The 23321-nt window shown below is 42.7% G+C and overlaps 1 protein-coding gene across 1 annotated transcript in view; it reads right to left on the bottom strand.

Annotated features, from left to right (window-relative positions):
- gpatch2 (G patch domain containing 2) overlaps positions 1-22652 on the bottom strand; it is a 47815-nt gene extending 25163 nt beyond the window's left edge. The window contains exons 1-3 of the mRNA XM_080534291.1: positions 22556-22652; positions 6859-7099; positions 5087-5697 (exon numbers count right to left, since the gene is read on the bottom strand). Coding sequence (XP_080390417.1) covers positions 5087-5697; positions 6859-7099; positions 22556-22605 — 902 coding nt within the window. The 5' untranslated portion in view covers positions 22606-22652. The remainder of the gene's footprint in view (positions 1-5086; positions 5698-6858; positions 7100-22555) is intronic.
- Between the last annotated feature and the right edge of the window lie 669 nt (positions 22653-23321).

Here is a 23321-nt window from a genome sequence, read left to right as displayed (position 1 = left end):
CAGTCTGATAAGTATCGGTTTACTAGAGAACCCAAACTGGAAAAATGTACTGAATCAGATGACATTGAACATTTTCGAATAACCTTTGGGCGCATTGCTGTGGCATGTCGGTGGCGGAAACCGGACTGGGCCTTCCGACTCATTCCCAAGCCAATGTGCCCTAAAAATAGTGCCTAATTAGAGGAGGGGGAGTATGTGACGGCTGCACCAGATCGCCGCACATTGTGGCAGTGGCAAGCACACTTGCAACTAGTGCTGTCCCAAACGACTATTTTTCTAACGATTAATCTAGCGATTATTTTATCGATTATTCGGTTAGTCTAACGACTAATTTATCGATAAGTCTAACGATAATTTTTGTACTGTAAAAAAAAAAAAAAAAAAAAAACGTATTTGGCTCCACCTCACTGCTATGTTTAGCCAACTTGAATGCCAACATGGCCATTTAGAAGTCTGTCCATCACCACAACACATAGCTAGCTAACGTTACTCTCGCTGCTATGTTATGATTAGCTAAATTGATGCTAACATAGCATGCGAGCTACGAGCTAGATAACGTACAGTAGGTGCTCGCACCACAATGACAATAGGCTACCGTAGCTAGCCAGCTACATAGCTAACGTTACTAACACCAGAAGACAAGACATACGAACTGTGGTGAGCTACATTGCTTGTGTAACATTAGCTAGTAGCTATCCATTTTTCACTCATACACTTAATTGTCTCGCCTGGTAAAATAAAGGTTAAAAAAAAAAAATAAAAAAAAAAAAAAAACGACATTGGTTTATTTACGACTAACCGACGCATATTACGCTAACCGACGTATTGACGTAGTCGATGACGTCGACGACGTCGAATAATCGTAACAGCCCTACTTGCAACACACCTTTCCTCTGTTCATTCAGTTAGTTTGTAACATTTATGTTTCAGTACACATCACCACCACCCCATAACAAACAGACCTTGGTTTTGTTTTACACATGGTCATTCCTTTATTAGCATTATTGATCACATGTTTCTAAATTGAGTGCACACATTTTAGTTAACATGGTTTTATCATTTTGCTGTAATTGATCACCACCTTCTGTCTTTTTTCTCCATAGTCCACATGTGTCTCACCGGGAGTTGTCCGCCACCTCCTTTGGCTAGGCAAAGAGTGAGCGGCCATTTTGGACCCTACTAAATACAGAGGGTGGGGGTGGTGGACTCTACCATCTCCCGGGAGACTACAGGGGGAGGGATTAGTTTAATTTAACTGTTTATATTATTTATCTAACATTAGCATTATGTATGCAAGTAATTCAAATGGCATAAATGTATGTTGCATGGGTTGGTTACTTGTGTTAGATTGTTTTGAATATAGTTGTTCATTTGTGTATAACTTAATTGATTGATCCCCTGCTTGATTTAAATGTACCTGGCTAGGTCTATATATACCTTGAGGTCATCAGTGTCAGGAGGCTCTTGTTCCGTTTAGTTATTAGTTAATTTGGGCCCGTCCATTACGTTATTCATTATCCTTTTTTAACCCACTGTTGGTTTTTGTTAACCCTGTATTCTTTTTGGGTAAATAAAAACCCTTAATTTTCCCTGTGTCCTCGTGCCTATACTTGCTCGGTCCATCACACAGGACATCACAAGAGGAGCAACATATCACAAAAAAGTAGGGATGCACGATATTATCGGCACCGATATTTATTGGCCCGATAATGGGAAATGAATGTTTATCGGTTTTTATCGGTTTTATAAAATTTTAGCCGATATAGAGCCGATAATATAAAGCCGGAAATATGTCTGCTTCCGGTTTCCGCGCTCATGCTGCTGCGCCTGCGTACAGACGAGAGCGAAACATGAGAGCTTCCCCGGTGTGTCTGACATTCTGCAGAGTTTCTGAGGCAGATAGTGCGTTTGCAATTTGCAACACATGTTCGACAAAAGTTCGGAGAGGAGGGCAAAGGTCTACGAGTTACATCACAACGACACATCTTGTAGCGGGTAGATAGTAATATCCCTCCCCTGGCCCCTCTGTTTTCCCTTGATAGCTGACAAGCTAACGGGTGAAGTAGCGAGGCCTGCTAGCAGCTAGCCTACAACCCCTAGCCAGCAATGGCTAACGTTGAGGCTAGCGGACCTAGCACAGCCGAGACTAGCCGGAAGACCTGCTCGTGCAGCAAGTCAATGGCTAGCTGGGACACTCACTCTAAGTGCGCAGCGTGTCTGGGATTAACCCGCGCCCAGGCCGCTGTTATCTCTACCAATGAGTGTATCCACTGTGCAGTGTTCCCCAAGAAATCTCTCCGCCGACGGCTAAGTCGCATGGCTAGCCTGTCGGGAGAAGATCCGCTTCTGTGTAAGGCAGCCGAAACGCTGCCATCACAGTCTAACGCGGACATGTCTCCAGGTTTACCGACACCATGCTGGGCGGACTTAGTGACACATAGCCCTGACATCGGTTTCCCGGTACTGGGTGACAAGGGAATTGACAGCTTTACCGCTGCTCGCTATGAGAGAGACTCGGACAATGATGAGGGAGGGTCGCACAACGCATCTAATTACTCTTAGGTGAGCCTTTTTTGTTTTCATAAAAGGAGGCCAGATCTTGGCTAAAAAAAGCATTGTGCACTGTCTATAACAGATTCTGTTTGTTAGAGGAAATAATAAATGAACATTTGAAGAGTCAGAAGTGTTCTCTTTGTTGTGTTAACAATAGTGATGTAAGTTAGATTTAGTGAGATCACTATGGAATATTAAATCATCAATCTTTGCTCACTACATAGCCTTTCTTACCTTCAGGTGTGCATGAACTACAGGTTATCAACTGTGAAATTATATCTGTTCTCATATCGGTTATCATATCGGTTATCGGACACGAGAAGCGGGTAAACATCGGTATCGGTATCGGTAGGAAAAAATGCATATCGTGCATCCCTACAAAAAAGCGATCGTATATTTTAGTTTGCAAACACATCGCAATGCTAACCTCAGAATGGCACTAGGGATAACATCCACAACAACACTTAACAGTAATACATTTATGTAATATACTGTGATGAACCTGCGAGGGGAGGGGACATTCGTAGCTGATTTCTCTAGGTTCGATTATTGGTAAGCGACAGAGAACTTTCAGGACTGGTTTATTACGATCGCTTTTTTGAGATAGGTTGTTCCTGCTGTGATGTTCTGGTATGGTGGTATGGTATTAGCACTCATTTTAACTAAATTAAATAAGCTGTATTGAAAGGAAGCGAACGAAGCGAACGCAACAATTACAATGAGGCCACAAACTGAAACATATGTCACTCAAGCATAGCCGACAAGGAAAACACTCATAGAAGTTGGGCATTGGTCAACATGACGTTACAGATGGGATGAACCGGGGTTCTTTCTATCGTAGCATAGTATTGCAATTTCTGCACTGTACATGAACGGTCAAGATTCTTCTACAATGCAGCTTACCCAGACACATTGGAAACTATCAAAAGCTCTGCCTTTGCTAGCTGAGTTTTTAGCTTCTCCATCTTCTTGATGACACTCTCACTTTAATTTTTTTGGGCGCTGCGCTACGTGTGTCTGCGTCACAGAGCCCGGCCAAGTTCAGAGCGCTCAGAGATGGGTGCTCTGACTGAAAACACGGTTTGTCCGAGCGAACTGACCGTTCGTGCATTTACGAATGTGCCCGTAATAACACTAATGACAGCTGTTTTTCATGAGAAAAATACTTTATGCGTGAACGCCCCCCTTTAAAAAATATTTGTTCCAGCGCCCCCCGATGTTGTCTGAACGCCCCCGTTGAGAAACGATGACATATAACAACCCCTGTGAGCAGTTGCAGGGGCTGACGTTACCGGCGAAGTTCACGACAAATAAACAGACTTTATCACTGTGAAGCTCATAATTATGATAACACAATATTGCAATATTTATTACTATTCTTTTTTAATAATGATAATCAACTTTAATTCGTTAGTAAAGCTCCCGCAGTCTCAATCAATCTCCTCTCCATATATATAATTTATATTTACATTTGTTCCATAGTTCGTTTTCAGCTGACTCAAGCTTCATATCAGATTACGCTAATAATTTCCCCGGTTCTCTGCTTCTCTGCGCATAGGAACTTTATGCATTTTTAGAGGTAGTGATCTTGTCATTTTCTCTTCTTGTGTGACATTGCCATCCAGCGATCTTTGTGCGTCAGTACACACTCCCCCATTGTGAAGAGTGGTCGTGTGATTCGACACCTCGTCGCGCTAGTTGAAGTGAGTGAAACTCAAGTCAAACGTCATCAAAATGCGAAGACCGTCGTATTTTCAATGACATGCAAATCGGAATTCAGTTATATGCGACCAGCCTGGTTAGATCGCAGACGAAATGACACATATCCGATCTGTACCTGATTGAGGCCGGCATGTCGCCTGAATCGGATCTGAGAATATCAGATTCAATGTGCTTTTTTTACTATGTTACATATCCGATCTGTGCCACATGTGAGCAAAAATTCTGAATGGTGACACTTCTACCTGGCGGTGTTAACGCTAGGGATGCTCCGATTTATCGGCCACCGATTTAAATCGGCCGATTTCACTCCAAATGACTCGATCGGTGATCGGCAAAAATGGCCGATCGCAAAAGCCGATCTTTTTTTTTTTTTTTTTTCTGGGGAAGACAGATAACTGAACAGAAAACATAGGAGGACGTAACAGTATGTAAACCATGAAGGCCACGTTTATGATGTCTTTTATACAGCCATATCGACTGACTTGGGCTTCAGGCCCTAACTGGGTGATAGGCCAGACTTTTACTATGCCATAAAAATGGGTCTGTGTTTGCTTGGTGTCTAATGGATCAAAACTTTTGTCTAAAAAGCAAAAAATATGTAGGCTATCCAGTCAGTAGGCCTACAGTTATGTATTTTAAAAAAAATCGGTATCGGTATCGGTAGATCTTGAGGAAAAAAATCCGTGATCGGTATCGGCCCCAAAAATCCAGATCGGAGCATCCCTAGTTAACGCAGCATTACTGAGCGCAAGGCTAGCGTAACCTTACACGTACAGGAGCAGGAGGAGGGGAAAAAAGACAAAACACTAACCACCTGTCACTCATGTCCTCGTCCGAGCCCTTCTGCTCCTCCAACTCCATCTTGTCCTTGAGGCCCGCACGACCCGGAACGGCGTCCTCACTTTCCACGACCACCCCTTCATCGGTGGCCTCCAGCCCCAGTCTGTGAGACGCCATTTTCCTCTTCTTCACCTTGCACTTACCCCCTCCGCCCCCAACCCCACCACCACCACCACCACCACCACCTCCACCAACACCGCCGCCACCTCCACCACCGCCACCGCCGAGCTCCATGCCAACTCTGCTCTCTGCCACGCTGAGCCCAGGGAGTCGGCACTCTGTGTGGAACTTGGGGACGGGCGGGGGCCCTAGCATGGTGGCGTGGGTGCTAGACGTCACCACGTCCGTGGGGGGGTCCACAGCCATGCGTTTGACCTTGCGGCGGCGTCTCAGGCTGCGTGACCCCTCGGCGCCACCCCCGGCCCCTCCCAGGTCCTCCTGCCACAGGGGGCGCTTGCCGCGGCCCGTGTCTGGGTTGAGGGGGGTGCGCCGTTTGGGCCCAAGCTGCTCGTCCGAGTCGCTGTTGTCGCGGGCGTGGCTGTTGCTCGCGGCGACGCCACCGCCTGTGCTGGCACGATAGTCCTGAGAGAGAGAGAGAGAGAGAGAGAGAGAGAGAGAGAGAGAGAGAGAGAGAGAGAGAGAGAGAGAGAGAGAGAGAGAGAGAGAGAGAGAGAGAGATGACAAGGCCAGTCAGCAAAGGGCAGACAAGCCACACAAAGAGGTTGTTGAACTAAGGCTAAACATGTTCCTTTCTGTGGTTACCAAGTCAATACAACCTATTTACCTATCCAGGTCTATCCAGCCTTTTCAGTCACATCGCCCTCATCTGCGAACGTCCGCGAGTGCCTGTTTTTTTCGCTGCTGCTCAAACTGAAAACGGTTCTATTTGAGACGCTCCACACCGAGCACCAAGCACCCGTCTGGTTGCTGTGAAACACCCGAGGCTCTGAATGTGGAATGTGAATGTTGTGGTGATGTTCCCAGGTGGGATTTGAACTCATGACCTTCTGGGGCCTCATTTATAAAGCTTGCGTCCAAAAGGTGCATAAGCAAATTGTCCCGCAATTTAGGGATTTATAAAAACCACCTCTAGGCTACGCACACTGTGATCCATGCGTACACATAGAAACTGGAGAAATGTCAACTGCGACTCCGCTGGCAGAAGGATGAAACAGGAGAAACGCTTTGAAATGGATACAATTTCCACCAACATAAATCGAAATATTACCGAAATGTGAGTGCACACAAAGAATATACGTGCACACTGCACATATCTTATTCTCCCTTGTCCTGTACCCATCACAATGTAGCCTACATATATCTTTGTTCGTATCATATAGATATTCATGCAAATATATTTACTTTTTATATTCATATTCATTGCACATAGCGCGAGGCTGGACAAGTTGAGCACCGTTCCTGATTCACTGTTCCCGAGTGCTCAGTGGCTAACGTCCCGATAAATCCATCCATGGATAAATGTCCATACATTGAAGAAAATGAACATGCCCACTGTAGACAATTGACTATCATCCCCAAGCACACCCCATGTATACGGACTACGAACATTTTAAGCGCACAGACACTTTATTTCTGAACTATCTATTATTACTAGTTGCACCACCAGTGTATCTTGTCTTATATTGGGTAATATTGTCACCTTTATCTTGTATTATGCCTATTGCCTTGTGCATAGCATCCCCCCACACCCACACACACACACACACACTCACACACACACACCTTGTGTTCCTCCAGGCTGGACTCGGAGCCCTCGCTGAGGTGGCCCGTCTCCCAGGGCGGGTGGGGGTTGTCGGAGCGGCGCTTCCTCCCACGGCGCTTCCTGGCCTGCCTCTTCAGCAGGCAACCCACGGCCAGTGCATGGTCACCCCCGTCTCCGAAGCCCCCCCGAGCCTGCTCCGAGCTCTCCTCCAGGGCCGACACCAGGTCGTGGACCAGCTCGTCCATGGTCCGGCGAAAGTGCCTGGGGGGGGGGGGGGAGCGTCAGTCAACATGGCCGAGACGAGTCATGTGTGTGTGTGTGTGTGTGTGTGTTTATTTTATTTTATTCTTATTATTTAACCTTTATTTAACCAGGAGGTCCTTTAAAATCTCTTTTTCAAGGGAGACCTTGGCCAAGATACAAGATACAAGTTACAAAATTGGCATAGCCTAATAAACAACAGACAAGAGATAACAGATACATATTATTAAAACCATCTTAGGAGTAGCAATTGCACATTTCTGTCACACAATTTACAATCAGAGCTTTGGGACTCTCTGAGGGAGATGAGGTTATGAGTTAGTGTGTTCTAGAGGTTATTCCATGACCAGGGCGCAAAATAAGAGAAAGCTGCTTTTGCCAAGTTCCAAGCGAGACTTGGGTACCCGTTAGAGTGGAATGAAAATCCTAACAGCTGTTGGTGAGTGACATGAGATTGCAGAAATATAATAATAATAATCAGGGTTTCCATTAGAAAAATTTGGTGCCGGTCAACGTGTCCGGGAAGATTTCAATTTACCGGACAAACGTGATATATTCCGGTCATCATATTCAAATATAATATAGCTGTTTGTCGCGGTGATTAGCTGTTGTGTAGCCTATATATGCCGTTTAATGTCTATTTCTCATCCGATACGATTAGATCGCGAACTATATATTAATATAAGCTTTCATGATTCGCATGCGCTACTATGGCATAATATGTCCAGGGCTGCACGCGCGCCACACTGGGCAGCCTAGTCACCTTTGCTACTTTGAATTACGACTGTAGGCTACTTTAAGATGTTTATTTCAATTACATTAATGGGATTTGAGTATGTAATTGGTCATTTTAAGTATGCCTAGTTTAGCTTTTGATTTGAACTTTTTCATTTGAACGGACTGCATCGATCGATCAATGAACGGACTCCACATTACGTTAACTGAAGTGTGTTAAATAGTTTCACGACAGTAATGTAAGTTTTTTATATTCTCTTTCCAGTTTTATCCTTTTTATCAATAAAACAACGTAATTTCTATAACCACGTCTCGCTGATTGGGAAGGCATTACGTCTAGCTGCCTGTCAAATCATACTTACTCGGACTCGGGAGTATGAGAATGGGGAGGATGTATCGGGGGGATACACACCCGTGGACTATTTCACCTTAGTGGCACAAATTAAACTCTAACACTATAGATAGACTAAATTGAACTAAAATGATGGACACCGACTGAATAACTGAGTGGGGGGAAGACAGGTCTCAAATGTGGAACAATTATAACATTTAATACATAAAGATAAAACATACACAAATATATAACATTGATATCCCTAAACTCAAATGTAGTGTGGTATTGTCAACCTAATCTAATCAATCCTAATTAATGGTACCAGGAGCCCAGGTTGTCGATAGTAGCGCACTACTCCCGTAGTACTTCTCCCGACTCAGGGCTGGAACGGGCACGGCAGGCTCAATCAATGAACGGGGTTGAGATGGCCGCTAGCGTCCTTTACTAGCCGCATCTCACGGCCCTCGGTGGTCATTCACTGTGCTCTAGCACATCCAAAACACGCAGAACAGTAACCTTGACTCCGGTCACTGGAGTGGTTTTATTTAGACTAGATCAAACTAAATTAACTGACTAAACTACTCGCGCCGTTGAGAGACAGGGTTGCCAGATGGGGCGGGTTACCGCCGAATGGGCTATGGGTTTAGCGGTTATTTTCACCGGACAATATGACCGAAGAGGTTTAAATATGTCGGACTTCAACAGATTTTACCGGACAAAGACCGGTAATTACCGGTTAACGGAAACCCTGATAATAATAATAATAATACGTTTTTATTTGTATATCCTGCAAACGTTGCAGCTCAAAGTGCTCCAATCATTATATAATCATAATTAAATTATTTTGTCTTTTAAAGGCAATTCATAGTTTGCACGTGTCGTCACGGCATAATGGGAACGCCCACCTGGCGGGCAAAACAAATCTTTCTTCCGCTGCCTGCCAGCTATTTTATCAGGTTTTTAATTAGTTGTTTGACAAAATGCTGGATAGTTGCTGTGCAGTCGGGTGCACTAACCGACGAGGAGACGACCCTGGGTTGGGCTTCTACAGAATTCTGTCAGAAAAAGAAAACCCAGAGAGGAGAAGATCAAAGTACACGTCTCTGCAGCGAACATTTCAAAGATAAGCTCAAGTAAACACTGATTATTTTAATTATTTACGTAGCCACTTTACTCTATTACTCTATTATACTGAGCCAATTACCACTATTGCACTACGACTATGTCGTATCTATTGTTGTTGCTTGCTATGCACCGTGGATGAGAGGGAAACGCAATTTCAGCCCTCTGTATGTCTGTATATATTGGACTGACAATAAAGCTGACTTTGACTAATTATTCTATTTTTAGTCATTATCTTTGCATAATCGTTCTGACATGGTTTGTTTTTGTGGACGCTACCAGCTTGGAGTTGGTTGTGTAGGTCCTTTAGCTAGCTAGCTAACATTAGCATTATTGACCCATCCAGATCGAAAAAACAGATAACTGTCTGTACTTTTGTACGCTTTCATCCTGGCGGCAGTGTAAGGGGAAGGATTCTCCACAAGATATATGTAAACATCACCGAACTAGAGCTCTGGCAGCGACTTCGCTGTTTTTAATTATTTAAATACTGCGGCGGGTGCTGTATATGGATCGCAAGTGTCCAAAATGTGTAGTTTGTTCACATATCTTTGTTTTTCTTCTTTTGAGTATGGAGGACCAAGTCTGTCAAAATGAACAATAAATATAGATAAATAAATGAATGTATGAATAAATAAATGAATGAATACACAGAGTAATAAGGAAATACATTTCTATATTTATTCATTCTTTTACACATTCATTCTTTGTTTTACACATTCATTCTTTGTTTTCCATATTCATTCTTTGTTTTCCACATTCATTCTTTCTTTTCCACATTCATTCTTTCTTTTCCACATTTATTCTTTCTTTTCCACTTTATCAGATCTGTATGCAAATATAGGGGCGTATCTTGCATGTTGTCCACGCCCCTACGCATTTTCATTGGTTGATACCGCGCGTGACGTGGTGAAAGCAGCGATGCAGTTATCACCACAGACGGGTAGAGCGTCTATAGCCCTGTTCTCACACAGCCTCTTTCACCCTATAATTTCCATGGAATCCCAAACTATGTCGACATCCCAAGCTATTCCCTTGTTGTCCCCTTTCACACATGTCGGCAATGGTCTATACTAGTCCATCAGCACAGTATGGGAGAACTTGGTGATGACCACAATACCAGTTGACTCAATTAGACATATGCGCTCTGGGCTATGCGTGATGCAAGACAGCTGAGAGTGTGTCTCCACTTTTGTATATCACAAAATGTACATTTGATAAGTAAAAGTAAGCTAGCTAAGTAAGTAATCTAGCTGACTATGATTGGAAACGAAGTACTATCCAGTTAGAATTATAGAAGATCTAGTTGTGTTTTCCTGCTGGTCTCGCTGCCTGGGTTTGAACAGACTTGTGGTGACTAAAAATGGCTTTAAAAAACTACTTGGACTTCTATTCTGGTTTTACTTTTTTTTAAAACATGCTATGATTGGAAATTAAGTCTAGTTATGGAATTATATTTAGTAGTAGCGATATTCGTAGTCTGCTCTTGGCTGAGGGCTTCACCACGTCACGCGCAGTATCAACCAATGAAAATGTGTAGGGGCGTGGACAACATGCAAGATACGCCCCTATATTTGCATACACATCTGATAAAGAGAAAAACAAAGTTGTATTCACATTCATAGTTTGTCTTTGGCTGTGTTCGGAATAGCATACTAGCATACTACTCATACTAGATATGACGTAGATTTTGAGTATGCAGTGCGTTCACACAGTACAGTATGCGAGATTTGAGTATGCGAGAAATTTAGTATGCGAGCAATATTTCCGGAATAATTGAAGTCTGTTACGATGGACACTTTTGGCGTACTGCTTCCCCAAAATGCATTTCGCGTCCAGGGTTGCCAGATGGGGCGGGTTACCGCCGAATGGGCTACTTGATTTTGAGGTTATAGAAAGTTTAAGCTGTAAATTGTCAATCCCATCTGGCAACCCTGTGCGCTTTCAGCCTCGTCAAACTGCGTCATACAAACTTGTCATACAGCTGTTGTTTACATTGTCCGATAGCCTGGGAACCGAAAGCTTGCAATAAACATATCGCATCTGCACATATTTGAGTGCTTTTTGGCACTCTATTTGATACTCTTCAGTTGCAGCACCCTAGCTAAGTCTGATCACAGATGAGCGTTGGTATTTTCACTATACTGGGAATTAACATTCAAGAAATGCATTCTTAGACAAGGCTACGTCGTCATGATTACAAATATGCCACTTGAAATGCATGAAATCCAAGTTTATTTCTGTCTTACACACATGTTCGCCTAGTATTTCACTGATTGTAACTAGGGATGCACGATATTATCGGCACCGATATTTATCGGCCCGATATTGGGGAATTAATGTTTATCGGTATCGGTATTTATTATAAAATGTAGCCGATATTTAACCGATATTATGAAGCCGGAAATATTTCTGCTTCCGGTTTCCGCGCTCTGCTTCCGGTTTCCGCACTCAGGCACGCAGTTTGTTTTGACGAGACGCGAGCGAAACATGCCTTCCCCGGTGTGGACATTCTTCACAGTTTCTGAGGCAGATATTGCGTTTGCAATTTGCAACACATGTTCGACAAAAGTTCGGAGAGGAGGGCAAAGGTCTACGAGTTACAACACAACGACACATCTTGTAGCGGGTAGATAGTAATATCCCTCCCCTGGCCCCTCTGTTTTCCCTTGATAGCTGACAAGCTAACGGGTGAAGTAGCGAGGCCTGCTAGCAGCTAGCCTACAACCCCTAGCCAGCAATGGCTAACGTTGAGGCTAGCGGACCTAGCACAGCCGAGACGTAAATGGCTAGCTGGGACACCCACTCTAAGTGCGCAGCGTGTCTGGGATTAATCCACGCCCAGGCCGCTGTTATCTCTACCGATGAGTGTATCCACTGTGCAGTGTTCCCCAAGAAACTTCTCCGCTGACGGCTAAGTCGCATGGCTAGCCTGTCGGGAGAAGATCCGCTGCCATCACAGTCTAACGCGGACATGTCTCGAGGTTTACCGACACCATGCTGGGCGGACTTAGTGCCACATAGCCCTGACATCGGTTTCCCGGTACTGGATGACAAGGGAATTGACAGCTTTACCGCTGCTCGCTATTGTAATGTTCTTGACAGACACGGACACGACTTTACTGTAGACATGTAGTTTATTTCTGGTTGCTGGCCGCGACCTACGGCAACTCCGTTGGGACACGACGGATACAGAAAGCGAATCACATCAGTGTGTTAGTGTGGTGTAGTGAGACAACACACAGTATGTTACAGCTATGACCCTAGGAGAGACTCGGACAATGATGAGGTCGCACAACGCATCTAATTACTCTTAGGTGTCGTGAGCCTTTTTTGTTTTCATAAAAGGAGGCCAGATCTTGGCTAAAAAACGCATTGTGCACTGTCTATAACAGATTTAGTTTGTTAGAGGAAATAATAAATGAACATTTGAAGAGTCAGAAGTGTTCTCTTTGTTGTGTTAACAATAGTGATGTAAGTTAGATTTGGTGAGATCACTATGGAATATTAAATCATCAATCTTTGCTCACTACATAGCCTTTCTTACCTTCAGGTGTGCATGAACTACAGGTTATCAACTGTGAAATTATATCTGAATGGTCTTTATTGTCATTGATATAGTACAGGTACCAAACAACGAAATTTGGGAGGGGGAGCTCCCCTGGGGCTAGGAAAGAAAAAAATAAATAATAATAATAATATCGGTATCGGTTATCGGCCACGAGAAGCGGGTAAATATCGGTATCGGTATCGGTTGGAAAAAATGCATATCGTGCATCCCTAATTGTAACCCAATCACGAATGATCCCAGTATTGTCGCTTCAACAAGTTGGTTGTATTGTGCTTCCTGCAACACATGTTATTGCTCATATTTATTTTGTTGTTCTTTTACCAACTGTTAAGACAACAATATAATAAACTAGTTACTTGAGCTAGCTAAAGATATTGGCCCCCCAAATCATTTTACAACTTGTTGTAATTATGTTACGATGTTTCTGTCGAACTCCGTAAGTGAAGGTATGTAACGCAGGGTGCGTTCGTAAATTCGCTCTGAGAGCGCCGGAGCGCACACTGGGTTCAACGTCATAAAGGGACCAGGTAATTTGATTGGACAAGAGGCATTCCCTGAGTGCTGATCAGATTTCCAGGGCAAATCTACGAACGCAGCCGTAGTATAGCTAGGAACAGAAGACGGAAAAAATCGTCAGATCAGATATATAAACTGGTTATTTTGGTAAACTGGACACATTTTGGGAATATATGTGTCACAATACGATGTAATCAGCCACCTCTCGGAAAAGAGAAATACGTCAAATTCGTCTTCAAAGTATTTCTGACATAAAACTCAGATTGTCGTTTTTTTAGCTAACATTCAACTCGAAGATGTGAAGTACCCACTCGTTATTTTTCCGAACATTTTTACGTTCATTAAATAAGTGTAATCTAGCAACAAAATAGGCTTGTTTGTCCTGCTTGTAGCTCAAATAACACGAGCATCACACTTGGGTGTGATTGGCTGTTGAGCTCTCGGGGGAGGGACAAAGGAAGCCCTGTTTGTTTTGAGAATGTGTTCTGCTTAGAATGAACACTGTTTAGAATGAACACTGTTTAGAATGAACACTGTGTTCAGTAATGACTGAAGGCACAAAGAAAGTCCCCAAGAAATGAAACTTTACTAGGACAACATACGGATTTCACGGGATCAACACATGTAAGTAGCCTACAGTCCTGTTTGTTTGTGTTGGGCTAGCCGCGGTAGCTAGCGAACATTAGCTAGTACGTTCTGTGTCGTCGTATTGCCTTTTAAAGACTTTCTAAAACAATCGCATAGTTAGTATCTGTTATCAAGAAGCATAGCGTTAACTACCACAGCTATGCTGACGACACTCAGCTTTATATCTCAGTAACTCCCAACGACTACAAGATGATCGACCACCTGATAGACTGTATTGCCGATATTAATATTTGGATGAGACAAAACTTTCTCCAACTCAATCAAGAAAAAACTGAGGTATTGATCATTGGCGAGAAAACTGGGAGAGAGAAATTATCTGCACACTTGAAAACACTAGCTCTTAACACTAGAACAGCCGTGAGGTGTTAAACAGCACCAGTGAGTACAAAAAAAATTCTACCTTTGCACTCGATCACATTTCAGGACCCTCCTTTCATGACTTTTCCTAGATATGTGCGTTCTACCACCCAGCATTTTTACATTTTCAAAATCGAGTTAGTATAAAGCGTTTTAGCAGTATTTCTGTGTGTGTCTGTGTATTTGTGGCTGCCATCTTTTTCTCCAAGCCTGCAATTCTCTTTTATATCAGCAGAGGTAGCAAGGGGGCACACACTGTGCTCAAATTCAGGCTTCAGTGCTGAATGAGACACAGTGCATAAGACTGATATTTGTGTTTATATATAGGCTACAATAACAATCAAAATAAGATATGTATATGTGCAGACAGTTATGAAAATGATCAACTGTACAGTATGTCTCCCAATCAATGTTCGTTCAGACAATACAACCAAAGGCGTAAAAATACTGATGTTCTCATAATGTAATTATAGATATAGCTAAATTAGACTGTAGACTGCTATGGAGGTATATTGAAACCAATATATAGATTATATATATAGATTATATATACAACCTGATTGGATTAAACAAGATTCTGTTGTGATTGTGTTGACATTGTTGTGATTGCAAAATAAATCTTGGTTATGTAATGTGTAAAGAACATGATGACACGAATGCCTATTATGATGATATGCAAAAGGGACAATCTGTCTATGAATCTTGAACAATCACCGGTTGATAGGGCTGGGTATCGCCACTGATTTCCCAAAACGATTCGATTCCGATTCACCAGCTCAGTGAGCTCACGATTCGATTCGATTCACGATTCGATTCGATTCGATTCGATTCCGATTCGATCTAGTTAAAATATAAATTTTTTGCTTGAATATGAAAGAGATTCTCAGAATTAATGCTATAAATGGTTCAAGGAACCCTATAACATGTAGCATTGTTAAACATATCAATGAATTGACTCCAAAGCAGTTACATGAATGTACTTTTTATTTACATATGACTTTGCTTTTGTCCAGCTCATCTCTATCGTCACATTTTTTAAATCCAAAATGCACCCAGACATCTGACTTTAAGCCTGGTGGTGACTTGAGTGTCCCTGCCATCGCCATGTTTTTAGATTTTAGTGTTGAGACCTCACGTTGCGTGAGATATGATCAATTCTTGTAGCACGAGATCTCGTTGCGGGTTGAAGCTGCAAGCAAAAAAAAAAAAAAAAAAAAAAGAAGATCGATCTCGGGATTTAGGAATCGATAATCGCTCATTTTAATGAAGATCGATTCTGAATCGGGAAATCGATTTTTTGAACCCAGCCCTACCGGTTGAATATGCTAATATATCATATTTGGATAGTTGATTTTGGCACCATTGTATAGTAGCCAATTGCAGAGAGTATACATTATTTTGTTTGTTTACTGCACATTATAAATGAAATGATGTGTATTAATTATTCTTGTTTGTTTGAATCCTCACTGTGTTCTTGTGTCTGCTGATGTTAGGGCCGGCGTGAAGTTCACGACAAATAAACAGACTTTGTGAAGCTCATAACTATGATAACACAATATTGCAATATTTATTACTATTCTTTTTTAATAATGATAATCAACTTTCATTCATTAGTAAAGCTCCCGCAGTCTCAATCAATCTCCTCTCCATATACTGTATAGCATTTAATCTGTTCCATAGTTCGTTCTCAGCTGACTCAAGCTTCATATCAGATTGCTCTAATAATTTCCCCACTTCTCTGCTTACTTTATGCATTTTAGAGAAACATGCAGAGCATGTATTTGACAAAGAAACGTGTAGGCTAAGAACTAGTTTCTAAAGTGAGTTACAATCACTTGATGGTTGATACACGGGGGAGGGTAATCTTATTGATCGTTTCCCATTAGCAAACAATAGCTGCCAATTCATGAGCGAGCCAAGCGGGTTTCAAAGCTGCCAAGCGGGTTTCAAAGCTGCCAAGCAGGTTTCAACGCTTACAAGCTTACAGCAGTCGATTGTCTGCTGATGTTACGGGCACGGCCGGCGTGAAGTTCACGACAAATAAACAGACGTTATCACTGTGCAGCTCATAACTATGATAACACAATATTGCAATATTTATTACTATTATTTTTGTATAATAATAATAATCAACCATCATTCGTTAGTAGGGCTGCAACGATTAGTCGACTAGTCACGACTAATCGACTACGAAAATTCGTCGACGTGAAATTTTGCTGTCGACTAATCGTATTAAAAACACACGAGCCAATAATAATAAATAAAGACCATTAATTCATTCAATACAGAGCCGCGCTGTTCATTTGTAATTGCAATGCACTACAGGAACTGCTGGGGGCAGTGTCACGTCTACAGCTCTAGTAGCCTACTACATACGGCAAAGAAGGAAAGAAGGAGAGAGCGTATGAACCATGGCGGCATCGCAGGGCGGCGAAGATGAGCAGAGAAAGAGACCTAGACTCAGCAAAGTCTGGGAATATTTTACGGACCACAAACCACACTCGTCCGTGAAATGTAATATATGTAAAGTAAAACTCGCGTTCCACAGCAGCACCACCGCGATGCACGAGCATCTTAAACGAAAGCACCCGGGAGCCATGCACGAATCAGCTGGGTACGTTTTACTGACGTTATATTGTTAGGGTCGTAATGTTTATGTTAGCTTTACTGTTACATGTTGGAAAACAACGTCTCATGGACAGGGCTGTACATGCTATGAGCGTTTGTGCTATTAATTTATTTGCCCTGTGGCACGCGTGTGACAGACAGAGGCGCTTGTATGTAACGTTACGTAGCAGGGGTTTTCCATGTTGAAGCCAGGAGAACGCGAGATGAAATGAAGTGAGGGGTGGTCGCTATTAAAATACCAGGTAGTCATGGTGGATGATCATGAATGATGCTTGATAAGTGAATGCTATTTCAATTATGTTGAGTCCACCAGCGAGCTGTCTGTAAGATAAACAGCGCCAAGCGTAGCCTACTAACGTGAGCTGTCTGTAGTCTAGCCAGCAATGCTAGCTAGCCAATCAACTAGCTCTGTGAGCAGCTGTAGCTTGGCGTAACGTTAGGTTAGATAGCTAGTTAAGCCGGATTTATGCTTCTGCGTCGCCATTTACGCGCAGCGAAAAGCCACACGACTAATCGAAAAAATAATCGACAGATTAGTCGACTACCAAAATAATCGTTAGTTGCAGCCCTACTGTCACATCAAATGTGCAACATTCCACTCGAATGAGAGGAACTAGGGGCTCTTAAAGAACTTGGAGCTTATACTGTAGCTTTCCTGAGGAACAATAAACATACCCAAACTAAACTGCAACATAAACAGGCTATAGCCAAATATAAAATACTGTTTCAAGTCAGTCAGTTTCAAGTCATATTTAGGAGGAGATAAGACAGCAAGTCAGCAATAATCAATAAAACAAAAAAACAAAACATTGCACCTAAGGAGATTTCAGACTCAATCCTTACTTCTGATTAAGCAGCATCACTGGCAGATTAGCCTTGAGAAATACAAGCATCTCAGCGTTTTTGGCACTCAGCCTGTTCCTCTTATCATCTAAAATATGTCCTGCTATGCTGAAAAGTCGCTCGCTATCTACACTTGTGCAAGGTGCACAGAGGAAGACCTAAAACTCTCGCGCTAATAGTTGTTGTTGCTATGGGCCTTAGCCTAGCTTAGTGACTTCCTGCTCGCGGGGTCACATGACGTCGCTGAACACTACCTACACTACGCTCGTGAAGTCGCGCTGGAACTCTGACCAGCACTCGTGGAACGCCTCTCGTCCAATCAAAGCACTCGGTCCCTTTATGACGTCGAGCCCAGTGTGCGCTTCGGCGCACTCGGAGCGAATCGACGAACGCAGCAAATGCTGTATGATATTCGTGGTATTGAAAGACCTTGCGTGCGTTCCTCCGCGAGGTATTTCTTTTGAGCAGACATTACAAACTGCATATTTGTTGTCTCTTTCCGACACTGTGTAATATTGCCAGACTGGCGACGCCATTTCTCTATGTAAACTGATCGGCCGTGTTTGATCGGCCGTTTTGAGAACTCCGATCAAAACCGATCAAGGGCATATCGGCCGATATCGATCGGCGCCGATCAGATCGGAGCATCTCTACTTCAAATGTTCATTTATTTTAAAAAAGGAAATACATTTCAACATTGTTGAAAATCACATCACATCACACTCGCTAGTCAAGCCAAACTATTGCAATGCATGGATTGGGTGAGTAATCCCCACTGCTACCTAGTTAACTATAACACTACTTTACATTGTTAGCAGGCTCACAAAATAAGCTGTGTTAGTTGACTAGCGATGTGTCATTCATTTTCAACAACGCATAGCTCGCGCTTTTATTTTGAAAATCGCGAAAATGAAAAAATTCAATGTCGGAATGAGCCTCTCCTTGTTGTTCAGAGAACAGATGCCAAACTACCGACATGTTTTCTGTAATAATATGATTTGGCAGTAGAAAGCCATCAGTCAATAGCTCGTCTCATTCACAGAACAGCATGGGTTGCCTGCACTGTTTGATTGCGTATTTTAGAGCAGACTACAGAGATGGTGAACATTAGCACTAGCTAACATTGGCTATCTATTTACCTTAGCTTACCGTTAATTGACTGCATGGCTGTACCCAGGCGCAGCATCATGAGCGCGACAACCGGAACCGGAAGGGATATTAACTAATATTAAGTAATATTATTACTTGGTTACATTTTGCAATTGATCCGCGGTACACATGCGTGCCGAACCGTGGGGGGCGATCCGTACGGATCACGGATTATCCGTGATCCGTTACACCCCTAAAGATTACATGAAACTATTCTAGTATAATGGTTTTAGTATAAATACCAACATTACTAAACATTAGGGTACATCAAACCATGAAAAGTTATTCAAATTATTCAAGTATAATGAGTTTTGTCAAGGATGAACTGTAACGTTTATGGGACATGCTATTTGTCTCGTTTTGTCCATATCCACACTAGCTAGCGGCTGGTAGCGATCTTGCTGCCTAGAAATGTAAGGTGAATAGCCACTTACAATGCTCTGCAGTTGCAAAAACATTTATTTGATAGTACTGTGTCACTCAATTGTGAGCGAAAGGGTCGCATTATCACCACGTTCAACTGGTGCACTTGATGCAGGTACTGCTATAACTATGGCCACCTTGAACACAGAGACATGACAGCTTAAACGTAACCAGCCAATAAGTTAGCTATAAAGACACCTTCATTAAGCTACCTTTCTTTACAGGTTTTCTAGTGACAGATGAAGTTGGATGTTGTGGTGGTGGTGGTCGTGTCACAGATTTCTGAGCTGCAGACTTTTCATAACGCTGCTCATTACCGTTGTCAACAAAATAATCACTGTCCAGTGTTTCCTCCAGGAATTTTTACAATGGTGGCGGGTAGTGCTGACCGCACTGACCGCGCAGCGCGCGCTCGCAATTTTTTCGTGTGCACGCGCATGAAACGCGCACGCGCGCTCAAAACAACGACGTAATTTCAGCCAAAACTCGAGGATGGCCCAACAAAATAAAATGTTTTCCTGTACTTCTCCCGTGTGTCTCTTATTGTCTGTGTCTGCATGTTTTTCCAGCATGTAATTCCGTTGTCAATAAAAAGAAAAACACTGATCTGACGTTTTTTTTCACAACGTTATTACTTGTCACTTTAAGCCCAGGAGGGAGTTAGCGATTAGCGATGTTTAGCTTAGCTTAGTTTAACAGAAGTATCTTCACTTTTAACATGACTTCCCGTGGTCGTAGAGGGCTGGTCGATGGCTTAAAATGACCGTGTAGACCTGTAGACCTTATCCAGCTATAGTCTTGTGTTTCTACCCCGGGCATAGCCGGTGTTATTCACGGACAAACACTCCTGTTAGAGTGGTTCTAGTACACTGGACATAGGTAACACATAGAGAGGCTTCTCCTCTCTCTCTCCATCCTACACTACACTACACTACGCATCCTATACTACACTACACTACGCTAGCTCGCGGTGTTCGGGTGACAGCCAGGGCGCGTTCGTAAATACGCTCTGGAAATCTGATCAGCACTCACGGAATGCCTCTTGTCCAATCAAATGACTTGGTCCCTTTATGACGTTGAACCCAGTGTGCGCTCCGGGGCTCTCAGAGCGAATTTACGAACGCAGCCTCAAGTTCAATACTCGCGACACACACGGACTGGTCCAGTTTCAGCGCTTGTGGGTGTGTCTAGCGCTGTGAAGGTCTGAAAAGCGGCCTAAATCTTTTTTTTTTTTTTGGGTTGAGAAATCTGAATGGTGGCGGAGGAAATTCCATCGTGGCGGTCCGCCACGATGAAATGCATGTAGAGGAAACACTGCTGTCCCGCTGCCATGACAGCTGTCCATTGGCCTCTACTGGTGTGCTGCGCCCAGTAGGTTGCCAGGTAACAGGTTACGCTCATTGCGCTAGAAGTCACCCAATCGCGTTTCAAAACAAAACATTCTAACTTCTCAATATCTAGAATTGCTCAATATAATTGCTAAAATTAAATTTCGAGTCATGTATCTCAAGTCTAAGTCAAGTCTCAAGTCATGAATACCAAGTCAAAGTCAAGTCGAGTCTTTTATCAATGTTAGTCAAATTTGCGACTCGAGTCAAATCATGTGACTCGAGTCCCCCACCTCTGCTGTAGGGACACTATCATGATATTCATCAACATTATGGAAACTTGCAAACAATGCAAAACAACCAAACAAGGAGTCAGGATAGGCCTGTCTGATTTATATGTTGCCCCACACACACCTTTCAAATTCGTAAACAGCTTTCGAAACCATTTTGCTGACTTTGTACAATCTAACTTGAATTACCAAGCTGACAACAAGATAACTAAGAGAGAGATTGGTCTGGTTGTATCCATCTCTTTTGCTAACGTGCAGATTAATAGTCTAATACAGTCTAACGCTGTTATAAATACAGCCTAACTGTCGCTGTACTGGACCTCAACCTCCCACCCATGTCATCCTTTGAATACCTTGCCTTCTCACTCCCCAACTCCATAATTGTTTCCTGTACCTGTTCGTTAATACTGTGTTCTATGTACTCATATTATCTGTTGCCTGTTGTTTCCATGTTCCCATACTGTCACCGTCTTTGAGTCCCTGAAAAGCGCTTTATAAAAATAATGAATTATTATTATTATTAATTATTATTATTATTATTATTATTATTATTATTAACGATTTAAAGCAACTAAGGTCTTTGATCTCATTTGATCGTTTGCAAGCTGGTTAACAATCGATGTAACTTTAAACTAGCTAGCTGGCTAAGTCGAGCTGTATACGTTTAAACTAACTAGCCAGCTCAGTAGAGCTGTACAAGTTAAACTAACTAGCTGGCTCAGTAGAGCTGTACAAGTTAAACTAACTAGCCAGCTCAGTAGAGCTGTACAAGTTAAACTAACTAACTGGCTAAGTCGAGCTGTACAAGTTAAACTTACCAGCTGGCTCAGTAGAGCTGTACAAGTTAAACTAACTAACTGGCTAAGTCGAGCTGTACAAGTTAAACTAACTAGCTAGCTCAGTAGAGCTGTACAAGTTAAACTAACTAACTGGCTCAGTAGAGCTGTACAAGTTAAACTTACTAGCTGGCTCAGTAGAGCTGTACAAGTTAAACTAACTAACTGGCTAAGTCGAGCTGTACAAGTTAAACTAACTAGCTGGCTCAGTAGAGCTGTACAAGTTAAACTAACTAGCTGGCTCAGTAGAGCTGTACAAGTTAAACTAACTAGCTGGCTCAGTAGAGCTGTACAAGTTAACCTAACTAGCGGGCTCAGTAGAGCTGTACAAGTTAAACTAACTAGCTGAGCTGTACCAGTCCGACCCAGTCGCAGCTCCAGCTGTGGCTGGCTAGCCTAGTAAGCCTGCTAGTGTACAAGCGAGTAGCTCATGTCGCTATCTAGCTAAACTCAACATAACAATACTAGTTCGCTTCCGAGCTAGCTAGCAAACAAGACAACATGCAGTCTAGTAGGAGAACAACAAAGTAAAGGGTGTGCCAGAGACTGTTTATGATTAAAGGGTGTGCCGAAGAGTGTTTATGTCCTCTCTGCCTGTGTCTGACTGTCTCACATGCTAAGCTATCTGCCAGGTGTTTCCATGGCACCGCACATAGTGTCCTAAGTCATCACTTACCAGCTGGTTCCCGCTTTACCGATAGTATTTAGATTAGCTGCACGGAACATTAAAGCCCCCAAAAGCCTGTTACTTTCAACCGAAAACAACGGAGGAACATCTAAACAAAAACATCAGCATTGTGACAGACAAGCTAAAGCTGTTAATTGCGTATCTGCGACAGGAAACCGACGAGTCGATGACCAGTTCCTGTGTGTTATGAAAAAGTACCGCTAGAGGGCGATCGTACTTTTCAATGAAAAAACAGCCATGTTACAGTTTTTTTTAAGATTGCTAAATCGCAGTGTTCAAAACTGAAGTCACATTGTAAAAACTCTTCATACAGTCAGCGAAACAGAAGTCCATGTGGACCAAACTGTGACTCATTTTTACATTGCTTTCACACAAAATGCATTCAATGACCACGTTCTCCAAAATCCATGAACTCTTCTCTCATTCAAACTTCACCACCTGCAAAAAACTGTATTTGCAACACATTTTTTTCAATGTTACAGTTTTTTACGGTCGCTAAGTTGCAGTGTTCAATACTGAAGTCACAGAGTCACAACTCTTCATACAGTCTGCATTACTAACATGCATGTTGGCCAATCACTTCATTCATGTCAACAACAGAAAGCATGTTACATGCTGCATGTAGCCTACAGTCATTCACAACACTGACTTACAAAACACTAACAACAGGGAGCATTACAGCTCCAACAGGGAGCATTACAGCATTAGTTTGAATGATTTTCACAAGAATGAATATTTCATTATAAGAATGGTT

This window comes from Nansenia antarctica (genome assembly GCF_963989245.1).
Source record: "Nansenia antarctica genome assembly, chromosome: 6".
NCBI classification, from domain to species: Eukaryota; Metazoa; Chordata; class Actinopteri; order Argentiniformes; family Microstomatidae; genus Nansenia; species Nansenia antarctica.
This window is presented reverse-complemented; position numbering and strand designations above follow the sequence as displayed.